We start from the raw sequence: 13,753 nt of genomic DNA on the forward strand, positions 1-13,753 counted from the left end.
CCCCTTTTGCTCCTGCCCTGCTGCCTCCAGGACAGCACCCCCAGGAACTGCGCTTTGCCTTCCTCTGGAAAGGACAATTCCACTTTTCTTTTTAAAAACAGAATTGTGCTACAGGGCTGGTTTATTTTTCTGCTCTGTGGTGAGGTGTGCTGCAGCATGGGCGGGTGGCAGGGACTTGCAGCCCTTCCTGACACATCCCCAAGAGGAGAGAGCCCCACCATGGTCACAGCAAACACCACGGGCAGCAGCAGCTCCTCTCCAGGACAGATGGTTATCTAAATCTAGCTTTGCATGGATTTACAGGGGGAGTTTATGTCATCCACACACTGAAATGGTCCAAGGACAAAGACATGGAGAGATGGAGGGCCCAGGACTATATACTCCTACAAAGGGGCGGAGCCAAGAGCAACAGCCAATCACCTGAAAGTGTGGGCGGAAAAAGGGTTACAATGACCAATAGGAAACCAGAAAGGTAAACAGACAGGTGTGTGGACCAATGAGAGTACAAGCAACAAAGAAACTGCTAGAACTGTGACCATATATGGTGAATGGGGTTGGACAGCCAATGGGGGCGTGGCTCTGGGGTTGATTGACAGCCTGTTGCAGATCCCTGGCAGGGGTTGCAGTCCCTGAGCAGGCCCTCAGTGCAGCATTGCTCCCATGGGATGCACAGCCCCGTTCAGCTCCTGCCCTGAAAGGACTGGAAATGTGCCTTGGCGGATCGAGTGCTTTCAATCTGTGCTCCCAAAATCCTCAGGAATCCCCAGGATGAGCAGAGGCAGGGCCTGGAAGGGCTTTGCTCCAGCCACAGGGTCAGAGATGCTCCATCCCTGTGACCTTGGACAGCTCACAGCTCTACAAAACAAACCCAAAATTCACCTACTCATGTTTTTGGGAGCAGAATTAGACCAGAGATGTATAATTTGTTTTTTTTCTGCCTTCACAATGTTTTAATTTAAACCAACTCTTGTATCTTCACATCAGTGACAGTCTCAGCAGGGTCTAAAGGGAAATTTCTCACTGGGCAGAAGAAAAAGTGGAGGAAAAATGCTCCTGGAAGACAGGTATCTTTACAAATGACAGAATATTTATTACCAATACCTTTAAAAAAAGATTACATCTGCTAGATCACTGATAAATATCATTTACACCGGGGAGAAAACTACAGAAGCTTTTTTTTTTTTGTTATTTTATTTTTGTTGGTTTTGTGGATTTTTTTTAAGGTTTTTCTTGTTTTATTTTTTTTTTACATAGAAGTAACCATATCAAACTAAGAAAGGAACACAGCTTGAAATACTGACAATATTTCTCTGGTCAACAACCCTGACTTTTACACAAGTGGAATCCTGATTATGAGTTACTGAATAAATATATTTAGAAGGTCTAAAAGTTAACTGTATTATTTTGTAAGCAAAAGAGACAAGTTACAGGCAAATTCAAGCTATCAGGAGAAAAAAAAAATACCACTGCAGCGCATTGAAAGTTGAAAATTGTATAGAAAATTCCATTGCCTTTTCCAGCGTTATCCCGTCTGAACTTACAAAATTCCCCGTAGTAACAAACAGTCCTTCTCTTGAGAAGAATTATTCCAGTGTGGATATTGTTGTTTTCTGGTGTGACTCTGTTCTGCCTCCAGGCGTCTGGGAGGAGTTTCTAAGGAAAGGCAAAATTCCAGCAGGGATCTCCAGGAGATTCCCACTTTTCCATGGATGACTGGAGCTGGGGCAGCACTGCTCCTGCTCCAGGCCAGGTTCCCAAGCATTGTCTGGAGAGTGGGGTTACCAAGGATGAGCAGTTGTGTCCCCAAGAACGAGCCCAGAGCAGCTTTCTGATTTCCTTGGAATTAATCCCCAAACAGGAGGAATTTCCTTGGAATTAATCTCCAAAGGGTCGAGCTGGGCGTGCACCCAGCACAAGGCCGGTGGCCGTCCTGTTGTGTCACCACAGATGTCACAGCTCTGCAGGATCTTCTTTTCCCCACCCAATTTGATGCTAATTATGATCAAGACAAAGCAATTTCACAGCCCCTCCTTGCTGCACAATGCTGGAATATTGGCTACGTTGTAGTCCACAACCAACCAAAAACCCAGGTGGTTTTCCAAAATTCTGCTCTTCTGAGTGTTTTGTCCTGCTCAGAGCTCTGGATGAAAAGCGTGAGAGAAGCCCTGGGTTCAACACAGGAGTCGCTGGATGTGCCAGTGAAGCTCAGCCTGTTACAATCCGGGTCTGGAGCAGTTGTGCCCTGTAAAACTGTACAGTCAACTCCAGCCAATTTGCCAGGAACAACTTGGAACTCTCCGTCGTAAAAGGAAAAAATCCCAAACAATATTTTCGTGATAATGTCGTCCGTAGCATTTTATAGCAGAGGAAAAAAATTAATATCTACATCATATGTTAACTTTAAAAAATTCTATAAAACACTAAATATATAATAAAAAATATGCATATAAGGACATATGTAAACTGCTTTGGTAACATCGTATTACAGATGTTTTCAGTGCATTGCAGAGTTTCCAAGGAAACTTCAGACAAAGCTATATTTGCTTTGAGGAAGTACTGTATAATGCCATTCCTAAAGAAGCATAAACATTTTTTTTTTCCAGTAGTAAGATGTACTCAAACCACAATATTACTTAGTACTGGGTGTCTCCAAAACAACTAGCTAAATGTTGCTTATATTATAAAGAAGAAGTCCTCGGTGCCATTGTTGTCATAAACTGGAGCGGGCTGTGAGGGAGATCATGATTGTGCTGAGGGCTGACAGGGTGCACGCGCTGGAGGTCGACGAGCCCGAGCCTCTGGCGTAGGCATCTGAGAGGGGAGAGGGGAAAAGGAGCCAGAGGTGAGCAGAGAACAATCCCTGGGCTCTTCCTTAGCCCACCTCCCCCAAGGTCTGAATTCCCCTTCCTGGGATAAAGCACAACCCCCTCCTCCTCTTCGTGGTCACCTCCCCAGCTGAATTTTTGGTTTCTTTTCAATTCCTGCCCCTGTTGTGTTGAGGCTGCTCTCGCAGTTCTATTATTTCACACGCTGCCTGCTTATCATTATTTGGTATTTTGTCACAATTGCACCATATTCCAGCTGTTCCTTGTGCCTCCCATCCTGGAGGAGCCATGTACCTGCTCTGTGACCCCTGGTCAGGAGCCAAATGGGAGCTGGCATGTTCCAGCTCCCCTTCCCTCTCCTGTGCTGCTGATTAAATTCCTCTGCATGGTTTACACAGCCACGCTGGGGAGAACTCTGCTCTCACCCGGGTTTTTTTTACATTGCTGTGATTTTAATGCCATATTCCTGCATTGCAGAGGCTCCTGATTTAATGCAGCTTATAAAGCGGGACATTATTAATGGAAGATGGGACATGGAGATTTTGCAAAAGCCATGTTGTGTAATAAAATACTCCTTGTGTTTGTTCTTCTACACCACCTCATTTCCCTAAATAAATATTTATGCATCCAGCACACAATGGGATACGGCTGTACAGCAGCCTTATAGATTTAGAAGCCTTTGCATGCTGTATTTGGTTATAGTGAATTGCAGTGAAACAAAACATTTAACACACAGAACTGAGAGGGGAAAGCGTCTGGAAACCTACATACAAACAGAGCTACTTAGGGTGGTGTTTCTTATGGCTGAATCTTGCTTTTGGGATGCAATCAGAATTAGGGAGTGGACTATCTGCTGGTGGGGCCCTGTGGCCCAGAGCCCATTCCCCCATCCTTACTGGATATCTTTGGGATTCGGATCTGCTCGCTGCTGCTGCCGTCGCCGCCGTCGCTGAAGGGTTTGATCTCGATGATGTAATCCTCGTCAAAGGGCAGGGACAGCTCCACTGAGGTTTTATTCGTTTCTATGACAGACGTGCTGCTCTCCCTGTTCCACCTGTACAGAACCTGCGGCCGAGGGGGAGACAACAGGAGGCAGAAAGGGCAGAGCTGCCCGCTGTGCTCAGAGCTGCCCACCTCGGGGTGTCCAGAGGTGCTGCTGCTCCTTTCCTGCTCCTCGTGCTTAGGAGGGGTCTGGGGACACAGGGGACATGTGGGATTTGCTGGGGACACCAGCACAGAGGTGGCAGGGGGTGACACTGGCAGGAGGATGATGCTGATCAGCAGCACTCAACACAGCACTGATACCTGGTGGAGCCCCTCAGAGAAACCCTTGCCTTGGTCATGCTAAAATAAACTCTTATAGAAGTAAAAACTTCTTTATAGAGGTCAGAAACTCCTTATTATGCTGCTTCTGGAAACTGAATTGGGATATTTGATACAGTGCCACCAATGGTTTCCCAGAATAAATGACTTTTGTGAACGACCTTCTGAGCTGTGGGAGTTGTACTAATTTATATCATAAATTGTGTCGTAAAATACAAGATTTCTAGGCAAAAAGAAGAAAAATAGGCGATGTTTTGCTATGATTCAGGAAATAAATCCATGTGGTTGTGCTACCCTTACAGTAAGTTAAAGGAGAATGTTTTAGAAACTCTCTAGATACTTTTCCAGGGTGATGAGTCTCTCTCTCCCTCTTTCAACCAACTCCTTAATTTGCATTTCAAACCTAAAATATGTAGTGAAAAGCTGGTCCAGATTGCTGAGGTTCATCTGAGGTTTGGACTAAAAACCCTGAGGAATTACTTATTTTTGATGAGCTCATACAGAGCACCAAAGACACTTAAGAGTTGGTGCAGGAATTGAGGGAGCTGGCACAGGCTCGCCAAGCTGCTGGCATTCCAGGCTGGGAATAAAACATGGAGCATGGCCAGGTCCTTCACTGGCTCAGGCTCTGGTGGGAAATGTTTGCACAACTCCAACCCCAGGGCAACGTATTTTTGGGCTAAATGAAACCCTTGTGGAAGGTGGTGGAGCTGAATTCTTCCCAAGGTTTCTCTCTAATTAAATTATGTCCTATTAAAACAGCTTCTAATGAGGATTCTCTTTCTTTTCCTCTTGGCTTGGCTTTCTGAAGGAAATGGGAGCTATTAAAAAAGCATTTTATTTATCTGCAGTTAAGGAGCCAACTACAGCCATGGGGAAGTTTCCATGGAAGGCAGGAGAGAAGTTCTGCAGGTGGGAGCTGCAGGAAAAATGTGCCCACATATACAGGCATGGCTCTGGTTTTGGAGGAATGCCCCAGATCTGACCTGGGAAATCATGAATGCACCATGGGAATACTCACTTTGTAGCCTCTCACTTCTGACTCGTTGTCCAAGGCCTTCACCTGGTCCCAGTTCAGGATGATCTTGGAGTCGGATGAATTCCACACGATGTTCCCGGGGGGCTGACTCGGTGCTGCACCAAAAACCAGACAGCTCCACGTTACTGAGGAGAATCCGTGCCCAGCTGGGTCCCTCCCAGTGCCAGTGGGGCTTCAGCAGCACAGCTGAGCCTGCCAGAGCCCTGTCCCTGCGGAGAGCTAACGAGCTGCTCCACTGATCCGCGTCCTCAAGGTCACGCGAGGTGTGACACGACACGGGGCTTTAAATGAGAAAGGGATTCAATCGGTTGCTCAACATGCCTGAGATCAGAGGAAAAAAGCCCTCTTGAACACTGAGATAAATATTTAATTTGCCTGCACAGCTGTGATTTCGGTTTTGCATGCTCTGCTTACTTAACACCGGGAAGAACCTCACGGAAAAAAACGAAAAAAAAAGGCTGAGCCTGGTAAATCTGCACAAAAGCCTGGCAAGGAGAATTCTGACAGCTCCTTGAGGCTCAAGAGAGCTGGGAAAGGAGAGAGGGGAGCAGTGGCTGGACCCCGCCAGGGCATCCATCCCTGCCAGCACTCACGCGGCTTTTTGGTGGTGACGTTGACGGCGGCGCTGGAGGGGCCGGTGCCAGCCGTGTTGTAGGCCCTGACTGCCAGGTGGTAGAGGGCATTGCCCCTCAGGTTGCCGACTTTGGTGGATGTTTGGTTCCCCACCGTGCGGATCCTTTTGGCGTTTTCCTCCTTCTCGTCGTGCCGCCAGCAGCGCACCTGGGGGCAGAGCAGGGCTGAGCCAGAGCAGGGCTGTGGCAGTGCCCGGCCCCAGAGGGGCTGGCAGCACCCCCTTGTCCCTGTCACCGGCCCAGATGTGCTCCCAGGGACAGCTGCTGCTCCCTGCCACCCTCCCTGGCCCTGCTGGGCACCAGCCTGGCTGCAACGCTCCCTTCTCGAGCCTGGCCACTCAGAAAGGTGGAACTTTTAACCTTGTGAGAGAACGGTGGAACTTTTGACCTTGTGAGAGAATGGTGGAATTTTTAACCCTGTGAAAGAACGGTGGAATTTTTAACCTTGTGAGAGAACGGTGGAATTTTTAACCTTGTGAGAGAACAGTGGAATTTTTAACCTTGAGACAGAATGGTGGAACTTTTAACCATGTCAGAGAACATTGGAGTTTTTAACCTTGTGAGAGAAATCTCTGTGCACTGAAGAGGCAAAGAGAAGCAAATCCACTTCAGGAACACACCCATGGCAGGAAGAGCAGCACGAGGACATCTCTGTGTCCCCTCAAGGCTGGCTGCTGAAAGGATCCTGCATTGTTTCCCATACCTCATATCCCTGAAAGGATCCTGCATTGTTTCCCGTACCTCATATCCCTGAATTCTTCCTTTGTGCTGGCTCTCCCATGGGGGAGCCCAGGAGACTTCGACGTCTGAGGCAGAAATGCTTCTGGCCAAAACAGTGGTTGGGGCTCTCGTTGGCTCTGGGCAGTTAAAAATAGAAGTGAGACTTTTCAATTCTATGTTCAATTAGTCCCAAACACCAGGGGATTTATTTTCCTCATTGCACAAGGAAGGAAGCAAACAAATGTCCACGTTTCAAACCGATGGCCTGTCAGGCTGTGCTCCCTCAGAAATAATAAGATGTCATTACCAAACTCAACCCAGAATAGCGTGTACTGTAATTAGGACAAGTGGGAACATTTTCTAATCAGTGGACATTAATTCATACTAAATCTCCACAGAATTCTTCCCAGATTACATATTACTTTTCCATTAATATCAAAAGATTTCATTATGATTAATGTTATTTTAATGACTATTGAAAAGAATTAATCACGGTTCGCCATTTATTACGAATCAGAGCAAGGCTGAGGTATCAAAGGATGTGTCAAGGTGGAAACCAAACCCTTTCAGACCCTGTTACATACAAGTAAAGATATTATTAAAGAAAGGCCTTATAAAATTGTGGTTTAGGCCTGGTTTAGGGAGAGAAGGCGAGGAGGGCTCATCTCTACCTTCCTCTGCCGAGTAGACGACGGTGACGGGGCTGAAGGAGCCTTCGCCCTTGTTGTTGTAGACGCCCACCTTGACCTCGTAGGGCGAGAAGGGCGGCAGGCTCTCGTTGCGGAACACGTAGCGCGCGGCGTCGGGCGAGGCCACCACCGTCTGCATCCAGCTGACCGTGCCCAGCGGCCGGAACGCCACCACGTAGCCAAAGCCGCCCCCGTTCTGCAGCTCCTCGGGCACCGTCTGTGGGCAGGGACGCGTTTCAGCACACACTGACCTGCCCTGGGGCACCCGCGGATCCCTCTGGGGCATCTTCGTTCCTAGGCTGGGCTTGGGGGTCTCAGAGGTCTTTTCCAAACTTGTTGGTTCTGGGATTCTGGGATTCTGTGATTCTGGGATTCTGTAATTCTGGGATTGTGCGGTTCTATAATGCTGGGATTCTGTTATTCTGGGATTTGGTCATTCTGTGATTCTGTGAATCTGGGATTCTGTAATTCTGGGACTCCGTGATTCAGTAATTCTGGGGTTTAGTAATTCTGTAATTCTGTAATTCTGTGATTCTGTGATTCTGTAATTCTGTGATTCTGTGAATCTGGGACTCTGTAATTCTGGGACTCTGTAATTCTGGGACTCTGTAATTCTGGGACTCCGTGATTCAGTAATTCTGTGATTCTGGGGTTTAGTAATTCTGTGATTCTGTAATTCTGGGATTCTGTGATTCAGTAATTCTGTGATTCTGGGGTTTAGTAATTCTGTAATTCTGGCATTCTGTACACAGCACAGGAGATGGAAGTGCAGGAGGTCCTATGTCACATCCAACCTGAATTCACCCCATCCTGCCTGCACCAGAGCCTTTCTGCTCCATGAAACAGGAAGCAGCACCTCCAAAAGACACTTTTCCTAAAGAGAATTTCCCTTCCCTCCCTGCCTGGATGGGGCCTCCATTGCTGATGTAATTTTAGGCTTTCTGGAGAGGCTGAGGTTTGCTGGGGTGAAGCAAGGACACAGTTTCTGCTCTCCCAACACACATGCAGCTGCTCTCATGCCTTTGGGATCACACATGAAGCCCCAAAGAACACACCCTGGACACGCTGACACTTCCTACCTGAGGCTTCCAGGCCCCTAAAAAACTACACTAAACCCAAAGGTTCCAAAAGTATTAAAATAATCCATAATAATGGGCCACCCTCCCTGAGGTGTCCATGGAGCTTCAGCACAGGTTACTGCTGGCGACTGCATTCTATTCTGTGTTGGAAAGCTCACATAAAGAAAAGGCCTCTGGACATTTAAAAGAGTAAAACCACTCTTCTATCAAAACACAAATGATATTTTGTGCAAATTACATCTCAAACCAATGGCTGATGTTCTGGCCATGTGTGTTTTTGAAACATATTGCAGTATCTTTAGGAGACACGGCGTAACTAATTAGTCCAACAGAGGAGGAAATTTAGCACATTGAGCTGTGTGGTGAGGACAAAAACCCATTTATAGGTTTTTAATAACCTCAGAAATATCTCTGGCGATTCATTCTGCCAGCTTGGTCAGAAATAGTGCTAAATGGAAGCGTTAGCATGTCTAGTGGAGTTCATTATTAGGAGAAATATGCCAGCTGCATTGCATCACAACACGAAAATATGAGCAGACAAATGACTAAAGTTCTAACCCTATCTGCCTTAAGGAATATTAAACATTTCTCTTCTCGGCATCTCCCCTCACTGGCTGCCATCAGCAGCAATGAAAGCCAGCATGCCTTGTGCTGGCACTGAGCTGTTTGCTGCCTTATATCCCAGGGAGGAGGAGGAGAAGGGAGGAAGATGGGAGCCAGCACAGCTAAATTCCCCAAATTCCCCGCCAGCTCAGAATGTTCCAAGCCTGTTTTATCTCTTGGGTGGCTCCTGGCCATCCACATTTTGCCTTGTGGATGTGCTGGGAGTCAGGGGGAGCTGAGCTGGTGGCAAATCCTGCTCCCCATGGTCCCTGCTCCCCACTTCCCTGGGGCTGGGGTCCTTTAGCTCCCTCTGACCAGCTGGGCTGTTTTTATCACACAGTCTGGGCTTTTTTACTGCCAACCCTTTGAAATCCACAGAATTCTCAGGGGGGCTGGGGTGAGACTCACCTCCCAGGTAATGACCAGCTCAGACTTGCTGCCTCCACCTCCACTGACATTGGCTGGGGTCACCTCGGGGACTGCAGAAAGATAAATGCAGAAGATGGATGTGACAGCCTTGGAACCCAAAACCCACATGGAGATGGAGCAGAGCTGTGCAGCAGCAGGACACTGCTGGCCTTCCCCTGCTGGGGCCACGAACTGTTAAAATGACTAATTTGCCATGGCAAACAGCACATTAAAAGTGTGTCAACAATAGTGCATTAAAAGTATGTCAATTAACTTGTGTATTCAGTCTCTAATTGTTCAGTTTAAACATTTGTCCTCCATTAAAAAAGGTCTTTTATTTATTTTCCTGTTTCATATTCAGTTCTTATGTGGAACAGAGGAGCCACCTGCCAGGGCTTCCCCACTGTTGGGGAAGATGAAACAGGAAAGCCTTATAAATATGATTGCCTGGCAAAAAGATTTTGAGAATATAGAAACTATAAGTGAGATTGAAATGAAAGCAAGCTTTGAGATCCCTCAGTTACTGAATGACTGGAAAACAATGGTGTGGCTGGCTGAAGGTGATCCCCTTTTGATGGAACAACACCCTCTGCTTGCAGACAGGCCCAAGGGTCAGAGCAGACCCTACAGCTTGGCAGAAGGGGCCCAAAGAGGAGTTTTTAGGGTTTAAATGTAACATAGTTTGGTGATGTAATGATTCTTATAGGCTGTATGTAAATGCTATAGGACTTGTATATGGTACTAGATTGGTTAGTGAGAATCAGAATATTCAACACAGAAGAAGATTTATTGTATTGTAATGGGAACCTCAACTTCTTACCCTCTTATCCTCTTTTACTCTCTCTCATCCTCTTTACCACTCTCTTTACTGCTCCAGCTGTGGCTGGCAGCTCCCAGCAGGGCCCTGCACTTGGCCCTTTGCAAGAAACCACAAATTCCAAGCCCTGGCTTCTGAGATCTCTGGTCTCCATCCATCCCCACCATCCCACCCCCGACGCTCCTACACCCAACAACCGGGGGATCTCTTGGCATTTATTGCACAAAGACTTCACCCTCAGCCCCTGTGCCCAGCCCCACTTACGAGCCTCCTCAGTCCTCCTCTTCTCCGAGGGGCTGCTGGGCTCCCCGATGCCGATGAGGTTGGCAGCCACCACCCTGAACTCGTACTCCACCCAGGGGTTCAGCCCCACCACCGTGGCCGTGAACGTCCTGCCGTCGATCACCTCTGGAACTGGGGTGCAAGGACGTTAAATATTAAAATACTGCTGGGAGAAAGGCACAGGGGAGTTTCGTTTCCTTACAGGTCTTAACATAAGTAGTACTTGGTAAATTTTCTCTCGTCTTTCTCACATTTTGCCAACTGCAAAGAAGTGAACTCATACTCCACCCAGGGGTTCAGCGCCACCACTGTGGCTGTGAACATCCTGCCATCAATGAACTTGGGAACTGGGGTGCAAGGAAATCAAATATAAATATTAAAATACTGCTGGGAAAAAGCACAGGGAAATCTCATTTCCTTAGAGGTGAGGGCTTAACATAAGTACCAAGAAGGATTGATAAACTTTCTCTCGTCTTTCTAACATTTTGCCAACTGCAAAGAAGTGAACTTGTACTCCACCCAGGGGTTCAGCCCCACCACCATGGCTGTGAATGTCCTGCCATCAATGATCTCTGGAACTGGGGTGAAAGGAAATCAAATATCAATATTAAAATACTGCTGGGAGAAAGGCATGGGGAATCTCATTTCCTTAGAGGTGCGGGCTTAGTGTAAGTATCAAGAAATACTTGGTAAATTTTCTCTCATCTTTCTAGCATTTCGCCAACTGCAAAGAAGTGAAAGAGGCAGCATTAAGCCCCTCTGCTTTTAGTGCAGAAATTCCTGCAATTAAAGAGTTTCTCCAAAATTGCCACAGTTTGGAAACAAAGTGTCATGACAACAGGTTTGGAGGGTCTGTATTTTTCTCTTTTTGAAACACACTGTTGTCTCTGTTTAGTGGCTACTGGAACAAAATTAACCTGTGACGGAATGAGCAATCACATCATGGGATTTTTCCCTCTATCAGGAAAATAATTCTCCTTAAAGACAAGCTGGATGACACTGTCTGTCCCTGAGGGATGTCTTTATAGACCACAATTACTGTTGTATATCTCCAGCATGGCAACAAGAGATAGGAATTCATTCTGTTTTCCCTTAAACATTCATGAGAAAAATGGGTGAGTGATAGCACTGACTGCACCCTAAATCTTTGGGTTGCCAAACCTGAAACTACTTAATAAGAGTAGTGCTCTGCAGCCAGGGAAATTGCTTTTCACACCAGGGGCCAGAGCTGGCCAAAGCAGCCCTGGGTGGGTGCTGAGGAGTTACGTACAGGTAAAAATCTTATAAAAGGCTTGTAAAATCAGGCTTTATTACTGCAGCTGAGCTAATAGCTAGCCTGATAAGTTCCCGTGAGAAACTTGGCAGATTTCATAAAAATAGAATCCTGTAACACTGAAAATCTACTTATTCCCTTATGAAAAAAATTATAAGAATGAAAATCAGTTTACGTAACAATCTACTCTTATGAAAGAATAGAAAGAAACAATAGAAATAGAAAGAAACAAAAGATTAGAAAAAAATTAGAAATAGAAACTATCTATTCTTATGAAATTTACACCTATAAAAATTAAAAGTTGATCCTGTGAGAATCTATGAAAAAAAACCCCAAAAACTATCTAAAAAGAGAAAAGTCTGATAAACATGTACCCTAACCATTACCAACCAATAAACTGAGTTTTGAGAGATCATTAGCCAATCAGACTCAAACACAACACCTACTATGAACAAAACAAATAAAAGTCCAGCTATCCTCTGTTGTGTTGTTGGGAGGGTCCCCAGGACGAGGTGAGAGATGAGAATCTGACTCCAAGATGAAAAAGGCTGATATATATGGTATGATGTGATATATTATAATTACATTCTAAAACTATACTAAAGAAAGAGAAAGGATACATCAGAGGGTTAGACAAGAAGAATAATAAAAACCTGTGACAGAGTCCAACACAGCTGATGGTGATTGGTCATTAAATTAAAACAATTCACATGGAACCAATCAAAGAGGCTCCTGTTGGTAAACCATCTCCAGACCACATTCCAAAGCAATCAGATAATTATTGTATTCTTTATAATTATTGTTATAATGATTGGTTATATTAATATTGCTAAAATTATTGTTTATAATTTTGTTATAATTAATAACTATTCTTTACATCTCTTTTTCTGAGGCTTCTGAGCTTCTCAGGAGAAAAACCCTGGTGAAGGGATTTTTGAGGAAATACCATGGTGACAATCCTGCTCCCTCAAGCAGCAGCATGCTGTCCCTCCCTGCAGCCCCTGGGGTGGGTTCCCCCCGAGGTGTGTCCCCCAGGTGTGTCCCCCAGGTGTGTCCCCCAGGTGTGTCCCCCCAGGTGTGTCCCCCAGGTGTGTCCCCCCAGGTGTGTCCCCCAGGTGTGTCCCCCAGGCTGCCTTACCTGTGCTCACTGCCTGCCAGCCCACCGAGAAGGGCGTGCGCGCCTGCACCACGTACATGGTGATGGGGCTGTGGTTGTCTGCCCCCGGCCTCCAGGACAGCTGGGCCGTGCTGTCTGTCACCTCCTCGATGGTCACGGCCTCGGGGGGGCCCGGGGGACCTGGGGGTGCAGCAGAATCCGTGACAGGAGGAGGAAGAGCCGGGTTCACCTTCCCAAGGGACCCAGCAAGTCCTGGGTTCACCGTCCCCTCCTGTCTCAGAATCTCTGCTGGTCACAGTGACCCTGAGATATGTACAAGCTCTTTTTTCCCCCAGCCTGGCTGTCAAAGAAGGATTTTTCTGTTCTCATTCTCAAGGTTGTTTATTGTTTTTTATCTATCACATTCTTTCCTTGACCCGCTGAGGTCTGTCTAGCAGGTCAGGTTCAGGCACTCTGCCTGCCCTCAGGGTGGTGTTATCTTTTTATACTAAAAACTACCTGTACCTTATTTACCATAACTTCCCAATACCTATCACCTTTGTTAGACAGTGAGCTTCTACTCTACACCAATCTAAAAGGGCCAACATCACCCAGAACATGGAGGCTAGGAAGAAGAAAGAAGGACAAGGCACGCCCAAATTCCTCCATTCCATGCCCCCATTCTAAAAACCTCAAAAATCTCTTTTTCACCCTGTGACAAAATAACTATTATTCTACTTAAATCCTACGACACCACCAACAACAGCAGCAAAATTCAAATACCTCTTACAATCAGGTCTGCAGCAGCTGAGAGCTTGTCCACACTTGTTTGCACCATGCAGACGTATTTCCCTGCGTGCTTCAGCTGGATACTCCTGATCATCAAATCACCAGCTGAGTCCTGCTGATAAAGGAGGGAAAAGTGGTTACAATCACTCTTTAATGAGCCCTAAACATCATTATCACA

General features: G+C 46.4%; 1 protein-coding gene across 1 annotated transcript in view; it reads right to left on the reverse strand.

The window, feature by feature from the left end:
- Window positions 1-1,067: 1,067 nt before the first annotated feature.
- The window catches only part of LOC131088320 (contactin-4), a 255,572-nt gene continuing 242,886 nt past the window's right edge, over window positions 1,068-13,753 (reverse strand). Inside the window, exons 15-24 of the mRNA XM_058032262.1 lie at window positions 13,570-13,690; window positions 12,829-12,987; window positions 10,400-10,549; window positions 9,319-9,389; window positions 7,211-7,445; window positions 6,561-6,676; window positions 5,781-5,967; window positions 5,170-5,282; window positions 3,722-3,890; window positions 1,068-2,811 (exon numbers count right to left, since the gene is read on the reverse strand). Coding sequence (XP_057888245.1) covers window positions 2,711-2,811; window positions 3,722-3,890; window positions 5,170-5,282; window positions 5,781-5,967; window positions 6,561-6,676; window positions 7,211-7,445; window positions 9,319-9,389; window positions 10,400-10,549; window positions 12,829-12,987; window positions 13,570-13,690 — 1,422 coding nt within the window. The 3' untranslated portion in view covers window positions 1,068-2,710. The remainder of the gene's footprint in view (window positions 2,812-3,721; window positions 3,891-5,169; window positions 5,283-5,780; window positions 5,968-6,560; window positions 6,677-7,210; window positions 7,446-9,318; window positions 9,390-10,399; window positions 10,550-12,828; window positions 12,988-13,569; window positions 13,691-13,753) is intronic.

This window comes from Melospiza georgiana, chromosome 11 (assembly GCF_028018845.1).
Source record: "Melospiza georgiana isolate bMelGeo1 chromosome 11, bMelGeo1.pri, whole genome shotgun sequence".
Lineage (NCBI taxonomy): Eukaryota > Metazoa > Chordata > Aves > Passeriformes > Passerellidae > Melospiza > Melospiza georgiana.